At 40.7% G+C, this 13,166-nt stretch overlaps 1 protein-coding gene across 3 annotated transcripts in view; it reads left to right on the top strand.

Annotated features, from left to right (window-relative positions):
* The window catches only part of TBC1D8 (TBC1 domain family member 8), a 121,452-nt gene that overhangs the window by 71,729 nt on the left and 36,557 nt on the right, over window positions 1–13,166 (top strand). For all 3 annotated transcript variants that reach the window (XM_089681257.1, XM_089681259.1, XM_089681258.1), the window contains one exon: window positions 11,999–12,206. In XM_089681257.1, the coding sequence (XP_089537383.1) occupies window positions 11,999–12,206 (208 nt within the window). The remainder of the gene's footprint in view (window positions 1–11,998; window positions 12,207–13,166) is intronic.

Genomic DNA, 13,166 nt, shown 5'->3' on the forward strand with positions numbered 1-13,166 from the left:
CAATATATTCAGCTTTTGTATTATTGATTAAATATGAGTGTAATATGTATTGCTGTTTTTACAAAATAAATAGCTTAACAGTATTACACTATTAATGTCCTTTCTGCTTCCCTCTATTACACGTATGATGAATTATGGAATATATTGATGGATTGCACCTACACTTCATAACCATGGGTCTGGCACTCTATTGAATCCTGGATATATCTGTTTGCACATTCCAACAGAAATTAGCATTTTTGATTCTTAAGCCCACAGAGCTAGGAGTCCATCATATCTGGTGAATGTGGAGAGCATAGTGGAGGGATCACTGAGCACTACGTGGTGAAATAATTTTTGTTTTAAGGCATGGGATATTTTTTTTTTTTTTTTAACTTTTTTTTTTCTTTTGAGCACGTATTTTATTTATTGGAGCACTCAAGCTCAAAACATAAGATTATGGACTTTATGTATTTGATTTCATTTTATTTTTGTGCTGTTTATTATTATTATTATTATTATTATATATTATGTGTTCGTGTTATTGTACTTTCTGAAAAGCAGCATTGTTTAGTAGATTTAGAAATTTATATTTATATAGTTTTTCTACATATTGTTTCAACATATAGGAGCGTGGGTGATTTGTTGTTTCATGCTTTCCTGCATATACAGACTGATTTTACTGTTGTGGGTTTAGTAACACTTTAATTTAACTGGGTAATTCTCGGTGCAACCAACACCTTCATTTTTTACCCAACAAGACTATCTGTATATCCCCTACTTGCTGCTGACACTGATGATATCACACCCGAGATGATATCACACATGAATACGCCAAAAAGTGCAGTGCAGCCACAATCCTTATGTATAAATACCAGCCAATAAATAATAAATCATAATCATTAATATACCATCATAGCAGGCCTCACCACAAATATTTATATAAATGCAATATTAAGGCTCCATGCACACTAGCGTGTGGTTTTTTTGTTTTGTTTTTTTTAAGCTCAACAAATGCTGGTTAAAAAATGCTGGGAACAGCGGTTTTTAGTAGTGTTTTCATAGAGTTTAGAAGCGTTTACATTTTATTAGCATTTTTTACAGTACATGTGGAAACAAAAAAAAAAGAAAAAGTTATAAAAAATCTGTTGGTAGAGTTTTAGGAGCATTTAACATTTTTTTCTGCTGGAAAAACACTCTGCAAAAACTTTTTTTCCTCCTAGAAGCTGAAGGTCAAAAAAATGCTAATAGTGCATGTAGTGTGCATGGATACATAATATAACACCATTTAGCTTCTTGGAGCAGAAATAAAAGGCTATTAACAGCTTCTAGGGGCTTAAAAAAACACTAGTGTGCATGGAGCCTATACTGACAAAAAAACCATGAGTCGGCTTATTTATATATGGCATGTGCAAAGTCCATTTGTATAAAATAAAACAACAAAGTCCATTACAAAGTCCATATTTTGGAGAATAATAACTTCACATGTGCTTATAGCAACTCTTATTCAGTGATTACCATGTGTATTCCATCACCTATCACTCACCTGAGAAATTTGACCTATGGAATAAATAAGTCACCATGAGCTTTTTCCCTTTTATGAGGTTTCAGCCATCTCCTTTGGGTATCTTCAGATTTTACCACCAGACCTCCTTCTCTCTACATATTTTATTGCTAGGCACAGCGAAAGAATCAACACTCTACCAGCAAGCTTCTCAGCTATAAAATAATAGAAAGCCTTCATTGTGCTTTATCTCTTTAAAACTCTCAGTAATAAAATACATTCACAAATACAGTGCACAGTAGTATGTTTGCTTTAAAATATTAGTACATTGCCCCTTAAAACCTGGGGATCAGCAAAACTTCAGCAGAAAGCGCCTTTTGTCCACTTCTGGGTTTGTGCAATGACGTCACAGGATCTCCCTCAACTCTCTTAGTTTTCTTAATTTGCACTTCCTGTTTCAACTATGGGACAGGAAGTGAAGGTAAATCTCCTCAATGGGACACATTTCAAAAAATAAACTGACAGGGGTTTTAACCCTCCCCTTACTCTATCCAAAATGGAAAAAAAAAGCTTTGCCTATAGTTCTGTTTTAAGGTGGTTGTGAAAGGTACAGATGCATGAAAGCTGCACTCCAATATCTGCTCTTCCAGACATTTTATTTTGCTATCAACATTACACCTTCACCCATGATCCATCCATAATTTGGTAAAGAACAAAGGTTAGTGTTAAAAGAGAAGGCTTATTTTTAAATTAAATCATATCTACATAGGTGAATGCAGCATCAATCTGATGCTGTATCTGTCCCCTGCCAACTCAAATGGTGAGAACTGAGTGATCAGACACCACTGAGCGCTCAGTTCTCCTTGCCGCTCAGTCACGGCTCTGCACCCCACTCCCCCAAGCACTCAATGGAGCGCTGAGCTGTGAAGAGGGCAGGAGTGGCTGACTCCGGCCATATGGTTGCGATCTTTCCTTAAACTGAACCGACTCTGTGACTCCCACTGTCAGCTGAAAACGGGTTACAGGAGTGCAGCACAAACCTCCTTTAAAGTTGGTTTGAGGCTAGGGTTGGCTCTAGTTTTTAGCTTTAGTGTTAGAATTGTGGTTAGTGTTATAGCTTTAGAATTAGCATTTGCTTTATTTATTTCAATTTTTTTTTTTTTTATTCATGAAAATTTTGATTCATTTGATTCTTGTACATCTTCAGTTTATAATCTGGCCTCTGGTTGATAGTACTGAAAGATGTTATTTTAAGTGACACTTGTAGCATTGTTTCAACACCTAAAGCGATCACCACTTGCTAGTTTACACTTTAATGAATGTACCGTTTTTTTCACTCCATAAGAAAGGGGGGAAAATCTCAGTGCGTCTTATGGAGCGAATGTAAAGCGGACGGTCCGTTATTTCTGCTGCCACCATGTCAGAATATTGGGTCAGCCGCTCAGCTTTTCTCTCCTGCAGCACCTTACCTGTTCCTCGCTCCAGCGCTGCAGTCTTCACGCGGCGACTTCTGTGACAGCCGGGTGCCCACTGCACATGCGCGAGAAGCGCTGCGCTTTTTGAATGGTCCGGCGTCTTCTGGGACACATGACAGGTGTCCCATGAGCGGTGGGCACCCGGCTGTCACAGAAGCCGCCGCGGGAAGAAGGAAGGACAACGCCGCGGAAGTGGGAGCGGGTACCTGTCAAATTCAGGTACCCATTCCCCCTCCCTTCCCAAAGGTCCGCAGTCTCTGGTAATCTCCTTTACTGTCTGCAGTCTCTAGTCATCCCCTGCACTGTCTGCAGTCTCTGGTCATCTGTACTATGTCCACAGTCTCTGGTCATTCCCTGTTCTGTCTGCAGTCTCTGGTCATCCCCTGTACTGTGTCCGCAGTCTCTGGTCATCCCCTGTACTGTGTCTGCAGTGTCTGGTCATCTCTTGTACTGTCTGCAGTCTCTGGTCATCCCTGTGCTGTCCGCAGTCTCTGGTCATCCCCTGTACTGTGTCTGCAGTCTCTGGTCATCCCCTGTACTGTGTCCGCAGTCTCTGGTCATCCCCTTTACTGTGTCCGCAGTCTCTGGTCATCCCCTGTACTGTGTCCGCAGTCTCTGGTCATTTCCTGTACTGTGTCCACAGTCTGGTCGTCTCCTGTACTGTGCCCGCAGTCTCTGGTTATCTCCTGTAGTATGGCTGCAGTCTCTGATCATCTCCTGTACTGTGTCTGCAGTCCATTGGTTCAGAATATTTTTTTTCTTGTTTTTCCCCTCTAAAACCTAGGCGCATCTTATGGTCAGGTGCGTCTTATGGAGCGAAAAATACGGTAACTGCTTGGGTCCCATCAAGCCCTCCTTTTATTTTTTTTTTATAACGTTTGGCAGTCCTTGTCCTTATATTTAACATGCTCTTCATTGTGGTTGTGCATGGCAGTGATGTAGGTACTCGCTTAGTCCTTACCCGAAAGTGGAGGGTACAAAGTACCAAGGAAAGTTTTAAATACTTTTTTTGTATTGTCTTTGTGGGTACCTATTGACGCTTATTTTAAACGTAAGTCTAGATATGTGCCCCTAGTAGATATATCTGCAGTGTATATGTAAAAAACAGTGTAGAGAGGAGAAAATGATAAGTTGAACTCTCAGCAAAGCCAGCGGTACAGTATATGCCCCAATGAAACGGTAGTATATAGCTATTCACTTCTTCAAATGTGTCTAATTTTCATAGCAGATGTACACGTAAACCACCAACACCCGTTTATAAGGAGGAAGTTAGCCATTAAATGTTAAAACGCTTCATAGACAAACATCGCAACATGTTTTATAATAATGCGTTATTGAATATTTTGTCAGGCTGCATGTACAGTAAAAATGTGCTGCTTTTTAGTGTTTTCAAGTGCTGCAGCAAGCGTTACAATACCTAAGCTGTCTGGGAAGTCTGTAGATTGGAGCAGTGTGTAGGGGGGGCAGCGTTCCAACTCTTGCAAGTGCTGTCAGCACAGGATAACCTTGCAGTTTATTACTGTATATCATGCCTAGCTGCATAACAATAATAAATACAGAAGGATTAATTGGTATTTATTCACTGTAGAAGTCACTTGAACCAACTCATTAACTGAATATATTGTCAAAAACAAAAACAGTAAGAGACACAAAACACAGAACATTAACTTTCATGGTATCTTTACATCCTGTCATAGAACACTTGCCTCTGCAGCTTCTGGCTAATGCAGAACTTCTTTTGATTATAGTTAGAACATTTTCTAGTGGGACTTGTCACGTGTACAGTACCTGGAGAAAAGATTATGCAGACTAGTCTATCATGAGATGGTAGGTAGGTAAGTAAGCTTTCTGAAAAAATCAGCTAGAGCATGTGCATTGTAATGCAATTCCTATGCAAGATGCAGGCTGCAGTGCACACATTATTCAGGAGGAGGACTACAAAGAACTTTACCTAATAATATTCATTGCCGTAGGCTATAACATCTTAAGCAGGGGTGCTCAACCGTTTGAAGAGCGACTGCCCTTAAGTGATTTAGTGACCAGTTGTGGGCCAAAATGAAATGGTACAGAATTTAAATTTTTTTTTTATTTTGAATAGCATAATGAACATTTTCCTCTTGCAGCCGCTGAATGTCGGTGGGAGGGAGAGGAAGAGAAGCCAGCTTTCAGTGGTTGCAGGAGGAAAATGGAGAGGATCGGTTGCTGTATATGCCACGCTCCACCGCCTCTCCTGTCCAAATGTAAAGCAGAATGTGACGGAGGTAGCATGGGCACCTTGAAGCATGGGGCGGGGTCATCATTGCGACCTTTGAGGCTACACCATTGATTGGGGTGTGGGAATGATAAAAACATGTCTCAATTATGGGATGTTACCTCCCCCCAAACCACAAATGTAAATGTGGTTTACCGTCTCGGCTTGCCTGCAGGTTAGCTGTGCTTTGCCCTAGAACTCTATTATATCTAGTGGGTGTGGTGCTCTTTCTGAAAGTACACCGAAACTCCTGCATTCAGGAGGTTTGGTGTGCTTTCAGAATGCGTACCAAACCAGAAGAATATACCCTGGTTTGGGGTTGAAGTTCACATCAGAGTGCTCCAAGGGTCACATTTTGAGCACCCCTGACCTAAAATCAAAGATGCATATTTGCAGTTACGCTATTTGTTATTTTCTTTTGAATACTAAATGATGTGCTAAATTAGCAAATAAAATATTAGCTATTTAAAAATAAGCTGTCAGTTTAGAAATATGTGTTTGGTTTATTTTTGATGTCCCAGGGCTAGCATCCTAATCCTGGCTTTTAGTACATTGCAAGTCATTAGCTTATGTATCTATATATTGGGTGTCCTGACATGTCACTGGATGCTTACTTCAAATCAGAAACATATAGTAGCATGTAATTAAGCAAGGATAAAGATGACAGACTTGGATCTTTTACCTTTTGGATAAACAAGTTGACAATGGATGCTCCCAAATTTCTGCCCTGATGGGTTTCATTTGAATTGTTTGCAAACCAGCCTTTTCCTTTGAAAGTGTAAGGATAACGGTGCAAAGTGTGTAATTGTAATCGGTGATGATAGTTAGTTTGATATTAAAACTGTAGTAAACTGCAAAAAGAAAAAACAATGGGCCCCTGCTGGTTTAGGTCAGAATGTACTAGTATGCCCCGCATACTAGTACATTAAGACAGATTTACCTTTACACAGAGCCCTCCAGCACAACGCTGTCAGTGCTTCCTGGCACTGTCATCTTCACCTGGTCTTCCTTCCGGGTTTGCGGGCTCCCGCTGTATGAATGGCCAGGGCCACAATATCATGGACACTATGGCACGAAGCTCTGAAGCTCTGGCATGATAGGCCGTCCCTTCAGAGCTCATGCATCGGTAACGTCACCGACTTCATGTTATGTGAATATCTCCTGAACAGTGCAAGTTTAGGAGGTATTCACTGTACTTACAGGTAACCCTTATTATTGGCTTAAATGTAGGTACAAGTTCTAAAGTGGACTTTACTTCCACTTTAAAAAAGCTGATGGTAGAGGTGAAAAAAGGTAGAAGACCATTACTTTTTTTCTTTTTTAAATAACATTGGGCTTGTTTATTAGAGCACCTGACAAAGTACAAAGGCAGATCTGACAGTTTTTTCTTTAGAAATAACTTTTCTTTTAGGAGCTTTAGCAGGTTTTGTTCTAGCTGTGTTCAGACGGCTTTTGCTTCCACAGTCCTTTCCTGACTAGTAGGAAAAAGTGTAAACATTGGCTTAGTCAAAAGCAACATGTAGCTGTGCTTATTCAAAGTTCTGGTCTCCGTGTATTGTACATCCTGTACTTCTTGAACGGAAGCAGTGTCAGCCACAGTTGTGCATTTCTAAAGGAGTACTAACAAATTCGTGTTGGGTTTTTCTTGTTTTAGTAGTGAAAAATTTTTTTTAAAACGTCATATTTTTATTTTTTAATTATTTAAAAAGTTGTACAGCAAACAACAGCAAAATCCACTCTCCCATCAAAATGCTGTTTCTTTAGGGTTTACAGTGCATCCAGAACGTATTCACAGCACTTAACTTTTGCCACATTTTGTTATGTTACAGCCTTATTCCAAAATGGATTAAATTCATTTTTCCTCAACATTCTACAAACAATATCTCATAATGACAACGTGAAAGAAGTTTGTTTTGAAATCTTTGCAATTTATTAAAAATAAAAAATGAAAAAAACACATGTACGTAAGTATTCACAGCCTTTGCCATGACACTCAAAATTGAGCTCTGGTGCATCCTTTTCCCACTGATCATCCTTGAGATGTATCCACAACTTGATTGAAGTCCACCTGTGGGAAATTCAGTTGACTGGACATGATTAGGAAAGGCATAAACCTGTCTAAATAATGTCCCACAGTTAACAGTGCATGTCAGAGCACAAATCAACCCAAGAAGATCAAGGAATTGTCCGTAGACCTCCGAGACAGGATTGTCTCAAGGCACAGATCTGGGGAAAGGTACAGAAATAATTCTGCAGCATTGAAGGTCCCAATGAGCACAGTGGCCTGCAACATCCAGAAATGGAAGAAATTTAGAACCACCAGGAATCTTCCTAGAGCGGGCTGCCTGGCAAAATGAGCAATCGATGGAGAAGGGCCTTAGCCAGGGAGGTAACCAAGCACCCGATGGTCATTCTGAAAGAGCTTCAGCATTTTTCTGTGGAAAGTGGAGAACCTTCCAGAAGAACAACCATCTCTGCAGCATTCCACCAATCAGGCCTGCATGGTAGAGTGGCCAATCGTAAGCCACTCCTCAGTAATAGGCAAATGGCAGCCTGCCTGAAGTTTGCCAAAAGGCACTTGAGGGACTCTCAGACCATGAGAAACAAAACTCTGGTCTGATAATACAAAGATTGAACTCTTTGGCCTGAATGCCAAGCGTCATGTCTGGAGGAAACCAGGCACTGCTCAGCACCTAACCAATACCATCCCTACAGTGAAGCATGGTGGTGGCAGCATCATGCTGTGGGGATGTTTTTCAGCGGCAGGAACTGGTAGACTAGTCAGGATTGAAGGAAAGATGAGACCGAACAATGCAGAAGAGCTGAAGGCCGCTATTGAAGCATCCTGGTCTTCTATAACACCTCTGCAGTGCCACAGGCTGATAGCTTCCATGCCAAAAAAACGTATATCAATAAATACCAGCGCAAACCCACATAATAAATTGCATCACCCAACCTATTAAACAAACTTAAAAAACTGTGACACAAAACCACTTTTGTGCTAATGAAATAATATATATGAATAAATAAATAAATAAATTTCTGAATTAATAAGTCCAGTGACAAAAAATAACAGTCCCGTAACAAAATTAATTAAATTGTAATTATATTGTAATTTTCATTGGATTCTTCCGTGCCTTTGATCCCTTCACCATCCACCAGTGCAAAAACCAACATTAACCGCACTCACCAGATAATAGTGAGTCACACGCCTTTCAGGAATATTAAGGGCTCCTGGACTGGAGGCAGTAATTGCTGCAAAAGGGGCCCAAACCAAGTACTGAGTACATATGCGAGCTTATACTTTTCAGAGGTCCGATATTGTTCTATGTACTATCCTTGGTTTATTGATTGCATGTAATATTCTAATTTTCTGAGATTGTGGATTTGGGGTTTTCATGAGCTGTAAGCCATAATCATCACAATTATGACAAATCACAGCTTGAACTATCTTGCTTTGCATGTAATGAGTCTATCTCATATATTAGTTTCACCTTTTAAGTTGCATTACTGAAATAAATGAACTTTTGCACGATATTCTAATTTTTTGATTTTCACCTATATGTGTATGTTATTTGTTGCTTGGTCTTGAGAACGCCCTGTGGATGGGGCGAAACGCGTTGACGCACTTCCGGTCCGTAATCATTCTGGTTCACGTTATTTCCGGTGATTGGAACGCATGCCAAGGGGTGCGTTCCAAGCGGCCATCTTAGAGGTGGAAGGCTGTTTTCATCCTCTGCAACTCAACGTGAGATCCCTGTTTTTAAACTTTGGATTGTGGATACATTTAAGCCATTAAGGCTATTAAACAAGGCTTTCTATTTTATTCTATCATGTGAGTGGCCTGGTTTTGTCTTTACATTTAATATCAATTTGGCAGTATTACACTGTGTGGTTTCTTTTTCTTTGCACCATTGAGGAGTTTATGGAGGAGTAAGGTGGAGGCGAGCAATATACCCATTCAGGGTGGAAAAGAAGATAGGATCTTTTTGGAGGGGGTATAGGATCCCTTATATCCTATAAGGCTCATTACTCACCTTTATCTGGTGAGTGCGGTTGATATTATTTATCACGTGGTGGAAGGTGGAAGCATATTTTGAATATTTTATACATTCATCTCACTGGGAATGAGGACTTTTATTTACATGGACATTTGATTTATTGTTTGTTCACCTATATATTGTATATTTGGAGGTTTTTGTTTGAGCTATTTTTTTTTGTTGTTATTTGTTGCTTGTACCCACAGTGCAGCCCAGAAACAATAGTGCGTATTTTGTTTTTTTTGCTTTTTTTACCTAAAACACACTTACCCTGGCACTGAACTAGATTGAACCTTGATCTAGGTATATTCTTTTATTTTTTAATATTTATTTATCTTTTTTTTTTTTATCACAAACCGTTTTTGTATTTTTTTTCTCTATGCAACGGGAGAGAGAGAGATAGAGATACAATGTATCTCTCTCCTCCATTCAGAGAGAAAAAAAAACAAGGAGGGCGGGCTGTACAGTGACTGATCACTGTGATAGCCAATCAGAGGACCTGGGACTCTCAGTAACACCACGGTCTTTGTGCTGGGAGCGCGCTGTGTAACGTACTCCCAGCACAAAGACAGGTACGCAAATATGCGGCCCCCACGGAAAAAAGCCCAGTTCTGTGAGGCTGCATATTTGTGTTACGTCGGTGTGAAGGGGTTAGAGAACAGGTTCACTGAATGTAAACTTGTTCTTAAACTCGCAAATAACTGAATGCACTGTGATACACAAATTGCTTGGGATAAGTATTGCATTTATGTTTGCCAAGCGAAGTAGATCAATGTATTAGCTGAAGGGAATGACATACGCTGGTATTTAGGTAATGTTAAAGTGTTACTAAACCCAGGACCCTGCATTCACTATATCTGGTCTCCCACAATACACAGAACACGAAAATGCAATTATTTTAGTAAATATACACTGCTAAATACCTTTTTCTCATCAGCAGTTAGAGCAGTCTTGTGACTTCTATCAGTGTCCAGCAGAGCACTGGTTAAAGCTTGTAGGAGGAGTTTTCATTCTGCTCTAGGAAGATGCAGTACCCCTGACCTCTGCCTGGACAGTGCAGATTGGCCCTGTGCTGATCACATGCACTCTCCCAAGACAAAAAAACCTTCCTATCAATACACACCAAAGTGAGCATATGCAGTGTGACAGCACATGATATGTCTTATCAGGAGATAAGAGGGGGACACTGGAAGAAGGGGAGAATCAGAGAAGCCAGAATCAAACAGCGTTTTTATACAGTGCAGAGCCCCTTAGGTTCCACAATGAGTATAACAAGCATGCTTTATTGCATATACAGACTGAGTTTACTGTTTTGGGTTTAGTATTATTATTATTATACAGTATTTATATAGCGCCAAAGGGTTTGCTCAGCGCTGTACAATAGCAAGGGGGACAGAACATGAGACAAGACAGAAACAATACAATACACGAGGGGTTCGAGGGCCCTGCTCTTTCGAGCTTACAATCTAGGAGGGAGGGGAAAGTGGTACAGGAGGAAATGGCTGTGGGGAATGAAGTGGTGGGAGGAGTGGAGGAGGTCAGCTGTTAGGTGAGGGTGGGGTAGGCTTCCCTGAAGAGGTGGGTCTTCAGGGTGCGCCTGAAGGTGATGAGGGTAGGTGACAGTCTGATGGATTGGGGTAGGGAATTCCAGTGGAGGGGGGAAGTCCTGGAGAAATCCTGCAATCGGGCGTGGGAGGAGGAGATCAGGGAGCTAGAGAGTAGGAGGTCCTGTGAGGAGCGAAGGGCACGGGTAGGGTAGTATTTGGGTATCAGGTCGGTTATGTAGTTTGGGGCGGTGTTGTGAATGGCTTTGTAAGTCAGAGAAAGCAGTTTGAATTTGATGCGCTGGGCAATCTGGAGCCAGTGAAGGGATTGGCAGGGGGTGGGGGGTGGTGGAGCGATTGGTGAGGTGGATGAGTCTCGCCGCTGAGTTTAGGATCGACTGGAGTGGGGATAGCGTTCGTTTGGGTAGGCCAGTGAGAAGGGAGTTGCAATAGTCCAGGCGTGAGATGATAAGGGAGTGTACGAGTTGTTTAGTAGTGTCTGGGGTGAGGAATGAATGTTTCTTGGAGATGTTGCGGAGGTGGGGCCTGCATGATCTTGATAGCAATTAGTAACACTTTAAATGTAATCGAACCATACAATGGGTCTCATTTTTGAGTGAATAAATGTTTTGGAGGTTGCTTTATTGTCCAATTAATTAATTTGGACAATGAAAATATGATTGGATGCTGTGAGGGGCATTTCAGACTGAATGCCCCTCTCAGACACTTTTAAAGATTACTACCAATGTAACTGTGACGTTTATTGTGTACTTACATACATTCTTTAGCATGTGGAATGCAGTGTTTTGTATAAAGCATAATCCCATAATGCTCCTACTGTGAGGATGAAATAGGCTTTATTGTACAGCGTTGGTTCCCTGTCTGTTAGGTCAGTATTAGTGTATGCCCAATTAATGATTCTGTATTCTGATTTACCAATAAAAACAACACAAAAAAGGAATAATAATATTTTCAGAAATATGGGTACATTGTATTTGTGAGAGTTCTAATCTTACAGTTCCAGATTCAGTAAATATAAAGGTTTAGCTTTGTAAATGTAAGCAACAATGAAAAGTAGTATTATATTTTATATATTAAAGTGTATTTGCACACTTTCTAGATACTGTTTGTAGTCTAGTTAATGAGACGTTTTGCTTATAAAGCATGCATCCTAGAGCAGTTTTAAACTTTATTTCTATTCAAAGGGATCTGGAAGCAAGAGCACAAAAAGAGTTTTTCCGGGCCTTGTTCAAACTGCCAAGAAAAGAGAAGCTATACGATGTTGTGGAGTGTTCACTGTGGACTCCCTTTAGCCGATGCCATACACTAGGCAGGATATATGCTTCTGACAGCTACCTCTGCTTCGCCAGCAAAGAAGATGGATTATGTAATGTTATTATTCCTTTGAAGGAGGTACGTGTTGGGTTTGAGGGCCTTTTTTTTCATTCTGAGTTTTTTGTGTAAAAACTTGTATATAAGCACACCCCTGCTGTCTTGGTTTCAGTTCCTGTTTGAAGACACTGCACATTGTTAATGAAACCTCCAGCAGATATGAAGTGTAACATAGGAGATGTTGAAGGGACCATTTATCTGGCATATTCCTTTTTGTTCATTAGAAAATAGGGCAGTGAGACCTATTTGTTTTGCTAAGCTCCCTGTATTAGCATCAGTTAGGAATTGTTTACATATGTGGCTGTCATTGCAGCCCCCCTGAAAAGTAATTCAAGGTGAATCACCTTTCCGCAGCATTTGATAGGCAGCTCAGAAGCAATATCACTTCTCCACCACCTCTGCTAGCCTGCAGCACCATGCTGCAGCCACAAACATTACACACGGTTGCAGAGTGGTTCCAGCTTGTCCCCATTCATTTGAATAGGTAGAGTTTGGCCATAGTACTGTCTGCCTGACGCAACCTGTGGTACAAGTTTTGCCGCACTGTGGCAGTGGTGCTACATGGCCTCTGGCTGTGTTAACTTTCAGCTCAGTGGTTGGGGGCACTAAAATGCGAACCAGACCACCTGTTTGTTCTTACTATATAGGGTTTATTAGACTCCCTTAAAAATCTATTCAAATGTATGGAGAGACTCCCTGCTATATTCTAGGTATATGTCAGGACAGGGGATCTTTTTCACATGTTCTGGAGATGCCCTAGGTTGGTCCAATATTTCCAAGGCATGCTTTAATTGTGAATTTTACCTTCACTTTTCTCCCAAAGATGGATATTCTTGAAATATTATAACGTCCCTCAACCCAGCTTTAGCTAAACAAGGTCAATTCCACTCTGCACTTTAAAAGGGGTAGCTCCAAATATTTCCAAAAACATGGTGGTATTGATTTTTACAGCCCCACTCTTGCACACCCCGTTTATAGTCC

The sequence above is a fragment of the Staurois parvus genome, unplaced genomic scaffold (assembly GCF_062004578.1).
Source record: "Staurois parvus isolate SC_StPar_1 unplaced genomic scaffold, SC_StPar_1.0 ptg000262l, whole genome shotgun sequence".
NCBI classification, from domain to species: Eukaryota; Metazoa; Chordata; class Amphibia; order Anura; family Ranidae; genus Staurois; species Staurois parvus.